The sequence below is a fragment of the Oxyura jamaicensis genome, chromosome 1 (assembly GCF_011077185.1).
Source record: "Oxyura jamaicensis isolate SHBP4307 breed ruddy duck chromosome 1, BPBGC_Ojam_1.0, whole genome shotgun sequence".
Lineage (NCBI taxonomy): Eukaryota > Metazoa > Chordata > Aves > Anseriformes > Anatidae > Oxyura > Oxyura jamaicensis.
In genome coordinates this window covers 166,011,568-166,025,875 of record NC_048893.1, presented here as the reverse complement: position 1 = coordinate 166,025,875, position 14,308 = coordinate 166,011,568, and the positions used below count along the sequence as shown (strand labels likewise).

Genomic DNA, 14,308 nt, shown 5'->3' with positions numbered 1-14,308 from the left:
AGGAAAGGAAAGGAAAGGAAAGGAAAGGAAAGGAAAGGAAAGGAAAGGAAAGGAAAGGAAAGGAAAGGAAAAAGGGAAGGAAAGGAAAAAGGGAAGGGAAAAAAGGGAAGGAAAGGAAAAAGGGAAGGGAAAAAAGGGAAGGGAAGGGGAGGGGGAGGACAAAAAAAAAGACAAAATAAGAAAGAAGTTAGTGTTAGGAACAAAAGTTACAATGAAGTAAAAAGAGGGGGCGGGGGGGAGGGGGGAGAGAAGTAATTTGAAACCTAGTAAAAATTTGAAACCTGTGCCCTTTCTCCTCCACCAAGACAGGGGTGCCTTCTTGGAAGCTCTACACCTTCACACTTTGGTGAGGAATACCCAGGGACAGTATTTTGCTATCACTATTATTGTATATCAGCACTACTGCAGTGAGTTTATTTATCAGTGGCAATTCCAAATCTGCTATATCTGTTGCATTATTAAAAACATTCAGCTTTGTGAAACTGTCTCTGTGAAAACCCTTGGCAGGGCTTTGAAACAGGCAAATGTCGCACTCTCCTAAGTCCTCTAACATGACACTGTCTCCCTTTCCGTAAATGTAGCTATGTACTGAATTTTGTCAGTACTATTCAATAAGGATAAAGGAAAAAGAAAAAAAAAAAAAAAAGTTATTCAACCTGTCTCAATGCAAAACACTTTATTTAGGTCTTTAGATTTTGAAGACAATGCAGATCTAATCTAAATGAATTTGGTATATAAGCAAGATAGGATCCTTTTCCAAAATGGTAGGCACATAGAATTCATTTTAAGTTTTACGTTGAAAATTACTTTTTTATTATTATTTTTTTTTCAGGGTGAACAATTTTAAAATTGCTATAGATATGATGGGAATATTTACGCATCATATTTAAGCATATCTTGATGATAGTTCAGTAATGGAAATTTCTTTAAAATGAGTTGACCCATGGAGAAAGAAAGATTTGTTCTTAAACAGGATGTCTCCATTGACTTTCAGAAGTCTATTTCTGACATGAATCCCCTAGTCATCTCCATTTGACACACTTGGTTTTGTATTGAAGAATCCTTTTGGAGCACAAGAATGGAATTGCTTTTGGAGGAAATTAAACCAGAATTATACTGCAGACAGTAATGGGCATTTAGACAAAAGTAAACCCCTCAAATGTATACACATTAAATGCCATGTCTTTAGCTCCATCTGCTTCACATTCAGACTTGTCCCTACTATGCTTTATGCTAAATTATTATGTTAAATGCTAAAGTAGCCATACTCACACTGATCTAGGTAAAGTAATGTATAGGAGTACAGAAGAAAATAGTGTTTCTACTTTCTCCCAAAGATGACCAGTTGTTGCTAAACAAGGAATGAATAGCTTTTTCTTGTTTTGTTTGTTTGTTTGTTTGTTTCTATTTTAGTGGTGATGTTGCATGTTTTTTTATTTGAAAAATGTTTTTGTTTGTTTGTTTTGTTTTGTTTTCTGTTTAATTGATGCAAATGTGAAGGAAAACATTTCAGGTCAGGCTTTGGTAAAGAAGATTTTGTACGTATTTCTCTTTCCTTGTCAAAGGTGAATATGCTCTAAGTTTTAAAGTTTGATATTGTCACATCTGGATGACTTCTATCTGGAAGGTATGCCTCTCCTTGGCACCAAAGAATAAACAGATATAGCATGTATAGCATGTTGTACATGCTGAACACAGCAAACATTTTATGATTATTTTCATTTTCCCTACTTATTTCTTTTAACAGGTATTTACCTGGATCAGTATGAAAGGCTATAAAGCTTTAGACTAGTAAAAGATTCAACTGTGATTCCTATTTCTAGAATGTTTATTTATTTATGGTTTGGACTGCAAATATAGTTCCTTATTTGTTTTCAGTCTACTTTGTACATCTCCTCCACCTTCTTTCGTTTAAGACAAGCAGATCAAGTTCATGCACAGAAACTTAAAACATTCTTTCAGAAATCAAATATTTGAAAGAAAATATTTGTTGTCTGTATAACACATAACACTCAGATCTTATTCTAGGAACCTCCCTTCATATGCATGGATTTATCTTTAGAGTTAAAGAAGCAAACATAAAATCTGATAAAAGACAAAGACATAAAATAAGCACAATATTCAAAATTAACTCCCAGCCTCTGGACCAGACTAGGTCAGATCTGTAGGCACTGATATATGAGGGAATTTCTTAAGATGACACACTTTTTCTATGAAAAATTTCCTGCTTGGAAAGCAAAAGCTGATCAAATTATTTCCTTGAGGAAGGGATTCAATGTCCTGTGACATTGAATTTCATTGAATTGGAGGAAGTAGAACTGGCCAAAGAAAAAGACTTTATTAGAAATCTAATAAAGATCTAATAAAAAAAAAATAATAATAAAAAGCTATAAAATGTAGTATATTTTAATGTCAATTATGCCTACCACCCCCCCCCCCTGCCCCCCCCCCCCCCCCAAAAAAAAAAAAGGGAAAGGTATGAAAAATGATATATGTATTCAATTAGCATTGTAAAAAAGACTATTAAATCTCCCAGAAGATAAGATTATTCCCTTAACAACAAGAACAGACAGATTCAACTCAGGAAGGGTTGAAGTTGTTTGTAATCAACTAAATTTCAGTATCTAAACTTCTCCTATCCACAATAGCAACCTAGTCAGGATAGTCTTGAAAACTGTGCCACTCACATTAAAGTAAATTAAACACTTTGGGTAATTGAATAGGTGTCTAGACTCAATTGCTATACTGACTAGGTCTCTGATGGGAGCTCACATTATCTAACTCATATCTGGATGTGCTATAGATATATAGAAAGGTTACATATGTAACACCTATATTCCTATAAGTAGTAACCTAAATGTAATAACTCCTTTTGGAATGAATCTTAGCCTAAAGTTCACTTCTCCTGCTTTACCGTTAACATGCAATGCCAGTCCAGAAATATCCCCGGATACATGAGATCTTTGCATGTGGATGTCAAACATGAAAGAAGGCAGTGCAGCTAAAAAAAGGTAGGGCACCTCAGGGTATTTCAAGTACTACTGGATGCCTGGTATAACAAATGATTTGGGCCATATATATATACATTCTGGAACTAAATTCCATCCCAAATGTCTACATACAAACTTGACATTTGAGCTCCTATTACACGCAGTGGAAATATGGTAAATGGACTCCAAAGAGAAATTTATCCAACCTGTACTTTAGAATGAAATGAAAGCTGTAGCACTCAACAAATTAAAAAGGGAGCTTATATATTTAGCATAAAGTTTTAGATCTTCACATGTAAGCATCCAGATTTAGGAGTCTATAATATGGAGCTGAGTTTCATTTTTAATGTTTCAAACTAACACACCACACATACCTCTTCTTTAGTTAGTATAGTCATCTTTCATAATCAGTGGTGGGATATGGGTACTTATCTATGAAATTTACTTGACCTATTTCAGACATCTACGTTAGGAGCTAAAGTGCTTTCCATACATAGTTTCTTCTACTGCTCACACAAATTACTGGGATAGACAGATCATTGGTCTTACTCATTTATTATATACTTAGAATTAATTTACCTTACAGAATAAATATTTTTTTTCTTTATTTCCTTCTTCACATCTGTATTTTGCAATTATATAAGACAAATTCATAGAATTGCAAAATCAGAGAACACTTGAGGTTGGAAAGGACCTATGTAGATTGTTTTGACCAATCTCCCAGGAGCAACTGGAGCCATGTCATATAGGATTTTCAAAATGTCCAAATGTGGACTCTCTAGAACCTCTCTGGGTAACTTGGTGCAGAGTTCTATCACCCTGGCTTTAAGAAAGTGGTGTTTGTTGCTTGTTTCTTTGTTTCTTATGCTTAAACAGAATTTCTTTGTATGTCAGTTTGTGACTATTGCCCCTTCTCCTTTCATTTGGCATACCTCTGAGAAGAGTCTGACCCCATCTCTACTTGTCCCCTTCCCCACCAGGTATTTATATGTATTTTCTTTCTGTAGTAGGAAGTCTGTACTGAATTCAGCATGTGTCTCACCTGTGCTGAGCAGAGGGGAAGGATCATCTTTCCTCAGCGCTGCCTAATGCAGTCCAGGAGGTTTTTGGCTTTCTTTTCTTCAAAGCCACACTGCTGGCTCATGGTCAGCTTGCTGTCCACCAGGACCCCAAGCTTTGCTACTGCAAAGCTGCTTTCTGGTTGGTCAGACCCTAGCCTGTGTTGGTGGAATGGGTTTATTCTTGCTGCATGGGGTTACTTCTCACATTGGATCCATCAGTAATTCTAATTCCACTTATAACTTGTAACCTCTTGAAATTAACAGTTCCATGCTAAACTCAACACCTTTATTCTCACATCTATAATATTTCTTTTAAACAAGAGTTTGCCATTGGGAATAGGAGTTGCACTGCTAAGACTCCATTAGAATCATAATGTGAAATACCAGAAAATGAATCTCATTATCAATGTAGCAAGAAGTCATAGCTGGTAGTGACAGCTTTCACTGAATTTCAGAAAAGCAACCTCAAAATTCTCAAATACTATTACTATTTATTTATTTATTTAAGTAAATCTTGAGTACAGTTATCTGATGGAACATCTAGAATGCTAATAAAGCTCCTCTAAGTTTCTTAACCCCAATTAAAGACATATCTATTCAGTTTTCCTTTTTACTTTTATTTCCTAGGGAAAGTCTTTAAAAGATAGAAAAATTAATTGCTGTTCTACTGTTGAAAAACACTGTTCAATAGCATGCTCATGAGGTATGAAAGAGTACCCACTCAGGTCAAAGCAAGGAATTACATAGACACAAACTGATATAAAATAATAATAATAAAATACCTCTGTTTTAGAATAGCTATGTGTTGTGTTTTGTTTGTTTGTTTTTTGGTGAATTGAACTTGAAACTGTTGATTATGTTGTTTATCTGTAAACCTGTTAGAAAGGACTGAATGATTCACTGTTCTGTTATGTTCTGGACAGATATGGCACCAAAACATTATTTTTTCAAGTGCTGGAGAACAAAAAAATTGAAAAATTTTGCAAAATGTTAGGAAAAAAAAAAAAAAAAAAAAAAAAAAAACAGTTTATTACAGAACCAAGATGACATGAGCACCGTGTTGTTATCCATAGGTTCGTGCCCAGTGCACCCTGCCAATAAGCACACAGAATCAGTATCCACACAAAGGTCTTTTAATTAAATAATTAATTGTATACCTCTGTAGAGTCAGGTGCTTGGTGATCCGCCACAAACCAAACACACCTCTGGCTTGAATCACCATTATTTATACACAGCAAACTTGTGAAACTCTCTCTCTCTACAGAGTTTGCACATTACAGAGGACTTGGGGGGGGGGGGAGGGGTAGGGAGGGCACCAAATCCTATATTAGCATACATTAACATTTTCATGGGTATGATTTTTAATTTGTTAATGACCCTTAATGAGCACAAAGTTACCATAGCTCAGTCTGGAATCTTCCTGCAGCTGTTTTTCCTCTTTGTTTTTTACCTTTCATCCCTTACCTCCCTTGCTTCTCCTAGATTAAAGCTACTGTCTCCCTATTTTCTTTAAGGTTTCCTTATTTTCTCAGTTTAAGAATAGATAAGGCTACTAGCTTCCTTATTTTATTCAAGATTTCCTTGTTTTCCCTAGCTTAAGACTACAGTGTCTTAACTAACCAAGCATCTTGTTTATCAAATGAAAAGTTAAAATATGATTCAATCAAAGTCAGTAAACATCAGAATAGTTTCTTATGTCAATGGAAATCATTAAATCAACAAATCATTCTGAAACCTAAGCTATAGATATAACCTGAAGATACGGACTTTTGTGGAAGTTACTGGGTAGGATTTTTGACCTGTATTATGCAGGAAGCTGTACTAGTCAAAGTAGTCCCCTGGGCCTCAGAAATCTATGCACTGGTGGAAGTGAAAGACTTCCACTGACAAATGGCTCTACAGTCTCAAAGACAGGAGCTAGACAGTGAAGCAAAATGTATTCAGACATTATGTATACAGTATCCAGTATCCAGTTTTATCACCAAGGGAAATGAACCACTGGACTATTTTAAAATACAAGCTTGATTTAAGAAATTTTGTGTGAAATAATATGCCCTGTGCTATGTCAGAGGTTTAACTAGGTAATGATAATGCTTTAAAACTTCAAAAACCTATGAATCTCTGCAGCTGGTTGAGGTTTACTATGTTAGGAAGAAAAGCCCTGTGAGAAGATAACTCTTACTGAAGTAAAAAAAAAAAAAAAAAAAAAAGGCAAAAGTATCTGTGGGTCTAAACAGGGGTGGGCGTCAGCAGCAAGGGTAGTCATAGGCACCAGCTTTCACCAAGTCTGAACAGTCCCCATGCCCCATCTAGTCTTTTAAACTCACTGCTGAAGACCTGAACTTTCTTGTCTTGGATGGCAGCAGAAGCTAGCAAGTTCAAACACATTAGGTGTTCATCTCAGAGCAGCAATAGGACCAGTTCCCCTCTCACTGCCCATGCAATGGCTCTACCATCTTTATTTACACTCCAATTAGTTTTAGTGTATGGGGAAAAGAGAGGAGAACAGGTCAGATGTAATGAAGATAGTTTAAAAAATCCTCAGTGTAAGGAGGTACCAAAGAGATGTAGAGATAGCAATCTCTTGTATACCTCTCAGCTGTTATTTTAACTTTTTAGAGAAATAAATGCATGGGAGCAATACTGAATTTAGACTTCAGACTATTTTATAGCTCTTCAGTAGGCTAATTCACCAACTTGACTCCAGTTTTTCTTACTCCTACTTGCCTGTAGCTAAATTTGACAGTGTAAGAATCTGTGTGAGGTATGAACTTGTGTTTAATGAAATGGAGGAAATGACTCAAAGGCAAATGTTCCTATTTTAGTTCACACAGAGTATCATATTATGAAAACACAAGGATAGCGATGGACAGTGATTTATCTAGAGCGAAAACATTAATAGAAGCACTTCTTCCTACATTTAGGATGTTCAGCTATGGATTCCAATATTGCCAAGTATGACAAGCAACTTTTGAGACAGCAAAATGAAAGGCAGGATTAAGCAGAGGGTATGCCTGCAAGGTTAAACCATCATCACCTACTGGGTGTAATGATAGTGACACTATAAAACCAAAGCTCTTTGCTTGAAAGGCTTAGCTTCTCTACATGGGATCCTATCATATGACCAAGTGTAATACGAGACCATCTTGCCATTACTCTGAACTTTAATCATAATTAAACCACTGCCACAGAGCTATTTCTACTTATTACTGGAATTATAGTATGATTTAATACCCCTGACATCATTTGGCTAAACCACTCTAGTATTAGGTTTATTAAAATGTGGGTACATGTGAGAACTCGGGTATTTATCAGGCAGATTTACTGATATAATATTAACATACTCAAAAAAAAAAAAAAAAAAAAAAAAAACACCATGCACACACAAAAAAAACTATCCTCAAATGTTATTGTTTGTAAACATCATTATGCCATTACTTCAAGAATGGCATAATTCCGTTGGAATTTTGAAGTAATATGATATTTCATAATAGAATATTTTACTTAATTTGAAGGTCACCCTTTTTACTTCATTGAAAAGTAAAAAGCTTACTTTACCAAAGTAAAAGGGATGACTTGCAAAACACAGTGATTGTGTTACAGTTTTGTGTTTTTTTTTTTTTTTTTTTTTCTCCATCTCATTGTTTTCATAGTTATTACTTTGTGTTATGTAACACATATTGATACTGTTTATTAATGAGGTGTAAAAATTAGGCAAGCATTTACTTAGCTTCCTAAACATACATCAGAAAACATAAATATTATATTTCTGTCTGATTTTAAACCATTTGAGTTATCGCATAGATTCATCCACAGTGTATTGCAGACTTTCTCCCCAGAGCAGTTCTAACACTCCACTAAATATAGGCTATTCCTTTTTATCTTTCTGAAGAAAAATGAATCACATCCACAGCTTGCAGCTATCAAAATGCGATTTATCAAGCATTTTCATAAAAGTGCATATTTCCCTTTCTTTACACTAGGAGGCACATTTTTCCTTCATACAGTTCTAACTAACATCTCTGCTGCATGAAACCCTTAGATACATTAACAATTCCAATCTAAATTTGAGTCCCTGACAACCTTTACTAAACCACAGTGAAAAGGGAATTATTCACTAACAAGGTTTTGTTTGATGCTGATGAAAACCACACTTACAAAAGTGAAAAATAACATTCTGTGCCTGACTGCTGACAAACAAAAACATAGCTTTCTTTAGACTGACTACCAAAGAAATAATTCACATCAAAATACATCAGACACCTGTACATTTTTAACATAACTGATAAAAGATGTTTGTGTCAACAGTGCATTTCATGATATACACATTGAAAACCATTAAAAAAAAAAAAAAAAAAAAAAAAAAAGGATTTTTTTTTAAGGAAAAATTCTTTTTTTAAAAAAAAAAATTTTTTTTTTTTTTTTTTTTTTTTTTTTTTTTTTTTTTTTTGTCCTAAGGAAAGTTCATGTTTTCTAAATTCTTATTTGCTATGCTAAAAGGTAAAGAACTTTCACCAGATGATTGACCTTTGGAATATCTTCCTTCAGTGTGTATAGGAAGTGTAATATATACACCCTCCAAGTGCAAAAGGTAGTATTTATATGGAGAACATGAGAGATGTGCAGTCAGCATTTCACACAGCAAGTACAGCTCTCCAAATATGCATATGTATATGTAAATATATACTTACCCATATATATACACATATATATTAGTTCAGATTATTCAAAAATATTAGTTCCCAAGAAACTACAGATTCTTCTCTTTTGGTATGTGCTTTTACTTTATTAAAGACTGCAAGCAGTGTAATAGCTCTTTCCCTTTTGTTTGTCATCATGGTGACAAAAAATGTTGGCAGGTAATATCATTCTGCTTTTCATTTCTCTTGGCCCATACTTCTTGAAAAGTCACAGTCGGCAAGGCTCTTAATCGCTTAATCACTAAAAGTCGGCTAAGGTTCTTAATCACTGCATTAAAACAGTTCAGTGTTATTACAGTTCAGTAAAACATTGTAACATACACAATGCTTGCCTTACACATCAATATTATATGCAAAATTAAATTATTGCAACCATGACTCTTGAATAATGAGACTTCCTGTAGTAAATTTGAATTACTTGTTATTATCACTTAATAATGCATAACAAAACCACAGTGCTGGTGTCACTATGTAGTGATATGTTGTTTTTAAACAAGATAAATTGTGCAAATGAAATAAAGGTGGAATTAACTAAATTGCAACTGAGAGGTTATCACAGTTCTTTGACAGTTGGTTAACATTGATCAGGCAAATGTTGAAATGATAAAGTGCCTTAGTCAACTGGAAATGACGCAGGGAAAAAAAATAAAAAATAAAATAAAAAATAAAAAAATTAAGTCCAAACTTGGATTTTACAAATCACTATTAAAGTTATTATAAATTTCAATTTTTACTTCATATTTCTATCTATGTTGTTTCCTCATAACCACAGTGACAGTGTGTGCCTGACAGTGCTACCAGTGCTGCTGTTTTGTCTCTTTCCATTTCAGTTTCTCCCCATGAGAGAGATTGCTGTTTTAAGATTAGCCAGATGAATGTATTCTGACTGTGTATGTTTTTTTTTGTTGTTGTTGTTTAAATTTCTAATCATAGCTCTTGTGTCTCTGTACAAGTTAATAATAGCAAGAAAATATAACAGTAAGATTTCTTACACCTTCATAAAATAATTTATTAAGACTTTTAACTACCCTCCCCTCCCTCCCCCCATTCCCTTCAGATTTTGGTCACTGTTCAAAATATAATTGAAATAGCAACATACTAATATTGAGAAACAATGGCTGCATTTTTATTTACACAATTTCACAGTATACAATAACAAACCACATAACTCACTGAGTATTAAAGCCATTAGCCAAAATTGCTCTCACCATGAGGCAACTATACTATCAAGATTAACATCATATTCCCATGAATTGTAACAAACCTTCACTGAATAATCTTTCATAAAAGTACTGTGGGACAAGCCTGTTTTTTTGTTTTGTTTTGTTTTGTTTTGTTTTGTTTTGTTTTGTTTTGTGCTGATTTTATTCTTGGAGATATTAGACAACACTCCCATAATTACTTCCCTTTCTTTTTGGTTGAAACAGTTAAAATAAGATACCGTTTATCAACATTTATCACCTAAAGCAGGCAACAATACATGTAGATAGGGATATTTCTACTCTCCACTAAGATATTTTCCATCATTTTATCACATATATTTTACCTCAGAATACCCCAAGAATTTTCATAAACAGCAATCCCTTAAATGGCCACCAAAATGTTTAATACAACTACTGTTTAACATTTCACTGCAATAGGACTGGAAATTCAAATTAAAAGTGTCAAGGAATACAATGTCAAGATGATAATGTACCGGGTATTTTTACCATGAACTTATATAAATATCCACAAAGTAATTTTGCCCAATCACCAGCTAATATTTTCCTCTTCTGAAAATTGCCACAGGATCTTCAGAAACCATAAACTGCTTTAAACTCCAATTCATATCTCATCCAAAAACTTGTGCCTCCAGTACCAAAATAACTTCTGATATAATGCCTAGACAATAACTTTATACTGAGTAAGTCAAATCCATCTAATGGGCAGCACCACTCCTTTCCTGCCTAGGGTTTTCCCAGGATGATTTGTCATAGTAATGACTATATCATTCATTCCTTTGGTGGTCTGTGAAATTTGGTGAGTTATAGAATGTACTGTTTCAATGTCCATTTCTACTGTGTTTAAATGGCAAATAAAAAAAGCTTTGTGCAACAGCAGCTGGGAGAGTGAGGAGTGAGAAACAGCCCTGAAGACACCAAGGTCAGAGCAGAAGGAGGGCAGGAGGTGCTCCAGGCACACAGCACAAGTTCCCCTGCAGCCTGTGCAGAGGCCCCTGGTGGAGCAGGCTGTCCCCCTGCAGCCCATGGGTCCCACATGGAGCAGATCTTCATGCTGCAGCCCATAGAGGAGCCACTAGTGGAGCAGGTGAATGTGGCCTGGAGGAGGCTGCAGCCCATGGAGAGCCCCCGCAGGAGCAGGCCCTGGGCCAGAGCTGCAGCCCATGGAGAGGGCCCCTGAAGCAGCAGGGGGGCTGGGGGGAGCTGCTGCCTGTGGGAGACCCAGGTTGGAGCTGTTTGCTCCTGACAGATGGATCCTGTGGTACAGACCCATGCTTGAGCAGTTCCTGAAGAGCTTCTGTATGTGGGAAGCCCACGCAGGATCAGTTCTGGAAGGACAGAACCCCATGGGAGAGACACCATAGTGGTGCAGGCAAAGAGAGAGACCATGAAGCTGTAGCAGGTGACAAAATGTTATGGACTGATTGATACCCCCATTCCCCATTCCCCTGCTCTGGGAGGAGGAGGTAGAAGAGGGTGGATGAGGGGGAATTTGTTTTTGTTTAGCTTTTAGTTTCTCACTGCTGTAGTCTGTTGATAATCAATTATATTAATCTCCTTTATGCTCAGTCTTTTATGCCCATAACAGTAATTGGTGAGGGAATCTTCCTGGCCTTATCTGAACCCTTGAGCCCTTTTCCATCATATGTTCTCTTCCTTTTGAGACAGGGAAGTGAGAGAGCTGGGTGGAATGTATCTGTCCATCAGGGTGAAACCACCACACCGCTCTAATCCAGTTTGATAAAATGCAAAAGGCCTATACCTCAATACTTCACCAAACATCAGTACAGATTGATTGTTGGTAAGATTTTCATAAATTTGAAATAAATTTAACATCCCCAAGACTAAAACAGGGATAACTACAGACTATATTAAAACTTTTCATGTAGCTTGTAAGAATACTCATTCACTCTGATTTTCTATTACTGTCTGTATTAGGAATGAATATGTTACCAATAATTAAAATACTACATTTGCAAAACATTCTTGACAGAAAAATTGTAAAATCACACTTTTAGTAGCTTGATACAAAGTTTACTGAGCACATTTTTCTGAACTCTTCTGGAGATTTTTATATCACATTCTGAAGAGTTGTGCAATTCAGAATCTGTGAAGCCAATGCAACAGTGCCAACATGCAATGATGCCTCAAAACTCCTCTCTGATCTTGTTAAATCTTTCAAACATTTCATACATGGTCAGAGAATTAACAGGATAATTCTACTCAAGGCCTTCACTTGCTTAAACAGATGCACATTCTTGTTCCAAAGTCATTCATAGTTGGTGATCTATTATAGTCCTTTACATTTCTACATATTTAGGGTTTAAAATTATAGCCCTACCAACATTATTTATTTGTTTGTTTATTTGTTTGTTTTTGTGGGGAAAAGAAAAAGGAAAAAATAAATATCCAGGAAAAAAAAAGGAAAGGGGGGGGGGGAGAGAGAGGGGGTGAGGAAACCAGAACAAAACTTTGAGAAATATATATTTTTTTTTTTTCATGGAGTTTTACCCAACATACCCTCTCTGACCTCCCATGAAAGGTGTAAGAAAAATGCTATTAAAGCCAATATTCCACAGTTTACATTCTCATCATCCATGATTTAAATGTCGTAATTCAGATCCAGCTCTGCCCAAATGAGAACATGGACCTGATTTTTTTTTTATTTTATTTTTTCCAGCAGATCCCAGGGCCACCTTCTTTCCTGGTTGTACAGGTCCAGTGAAAGTTTACTCATCTATACAAAAGGGAGAAATGTCAGAAAGAAACTAATTCTTATTTTTGTACTCCTGAGATGCAGGAGAATGCAAGTTCAATTACCTTCCAAGAGCACAGATACAACTTTTAACTTTTAACCTTTGTCACCACATTCCAGACAGAAAACAGAAAGCCTAGGGGCAATGTTGTTGCCCTCTCCCAGTTTTCAGTAATTATAGGTCTCCATCTTCTAATGCCAAAATACTAGTCATAGTATTGGTTAAGAATGCTCTTCTTTTTTTTTTTTTTTTTTTTTTTTTTTGTATTGACTGTCACAAACACTTCAATCATGTACATTTATTATACAGAAGGAAAGGAAGAATTTCCAAAAGTAGGCACATACATAGAAATACACATCCAACAGTTCCAAAAAGCATAACATCATGCCATTCCAACCCAACAAAGAAACTCTATGTTTCTTTCTGTTAGAAGGGGGAATAATAGGTGTGTTATATAAATTTGGAATTGCATCTTTGAGTGCTTCACTGATTTACTAGGTTAGTCTAACAGATCACTCAACCACTATATCCTTGCTCTTTTATTGTGTATTTAGAATGGCTGTCCTGAAACAAAAGCCCAATTCTAAATGACAGCAGCACTGCAAACAATTACCAAGAAAAGCTCACTACCTTTTAGTATTTTCAGCTTTTCGCACTGTTCAGCTGTCTGGAGATGTGTGTTGTTTTTTGGGTTTTGTTTTTGTTTTTTTCTCACTGGGCATGTTTTTGTTTCTATAAATTACAATATGAGGCACTTCAGGCAAACTATGCTATTTCCTACCAACCGTTATGAGCTAAAATCATAAAAGCTGCATGCACTTAAACACATCTCCACCATTACAAAGCTCAAAGGAATGGAAAAGAATTACCAAAACAAATCAGAGAAGCCAGAGCAGTGAGGGTGACTCACCCGAGTTGGGGTCAGAGTTGCCATCAGCTTCAGTCCTCTTGTCCGGTGAAGCCTGGTCATAGAATTCGTCCTGCGGCTGAACCAGAGGGAGAGGGTGTGAGATCAGGGTTCCACCACCCACTGGCTCGTGGTCTCCCAGACCACTGTCACTGCAGCTTTCCTGGGAGCCATCGGGGAGGTGAAATGTAACACGGCGCTGGGACTACAAAGAAGAGCACAGGACACACTGATTAGTGCTCTTCTTTTCTGTTCTCCTGATATTTTATTTTATTTTTTAACTTTTGAAATACAAATACTGGCAATGCTTATAAGGCAATTGTTACTATCAGGTTTACTGGTTGTTTTTGTTTGTTTTGTTGTTTTCATATTTTTTTTTTCCTTTTTGCTTGCTTTTGGAGCAACCCAGGGAAGATGGCAGGCAGGGGAGACAAATTTTAAAGGTCTGCACATGATCTGCGCAGTAATCTTTTCATAAGAAAGTGATCAGTAGACCTTCAGGTATGTTTCTCATCATTTTAAAACTATTTCTGAGAAGCAGAAGCCTTTGCAAACTACTTTATGAAAAGCAAACAGTATCAGTAAATGTAATAAGCATATATTTCTGAGGTAAAAAACCTGTATTATCACTGTTTATACTGTAAAATACAAAAAGCAAAGGAAGAGAGACGAGA

At 35.8% G+C, this 14,308-nt stretch overlaps 1 protein-coding gene across 11 annotated transcripts in view; it reads right to left on the bottom strand.

The window, feature by feature from the left end:
- The window catches only part of PCDH9 (protocadherin 9), a 699,850-nt gene that overhangs the window by 224,860 nt on the left and 460,682 nt on the right, over positions 1–14,308 (bottom strand). For 5 of the 11 annotated variants that reach the window (XM_035321032.1, XM_035321022.1, XM_035321003.1 and 2 more), the window contains one exon: positions 13,638–13,839. In XM_035321032.1, the coding sequence (XP_035176923.1) occupies positions 13,638–13,839 (202 nt within the window). Of the gene's footprint in view, positions 1–12,457; positions 12,709–13,637; positions 13,840–14,308 lie in introns of those variants that run through there. The other 6 variants (XM_035321058.1, XM_035321067.1, XM_035321086.1 and 3 more) reach the window with 3 other exon arrangements.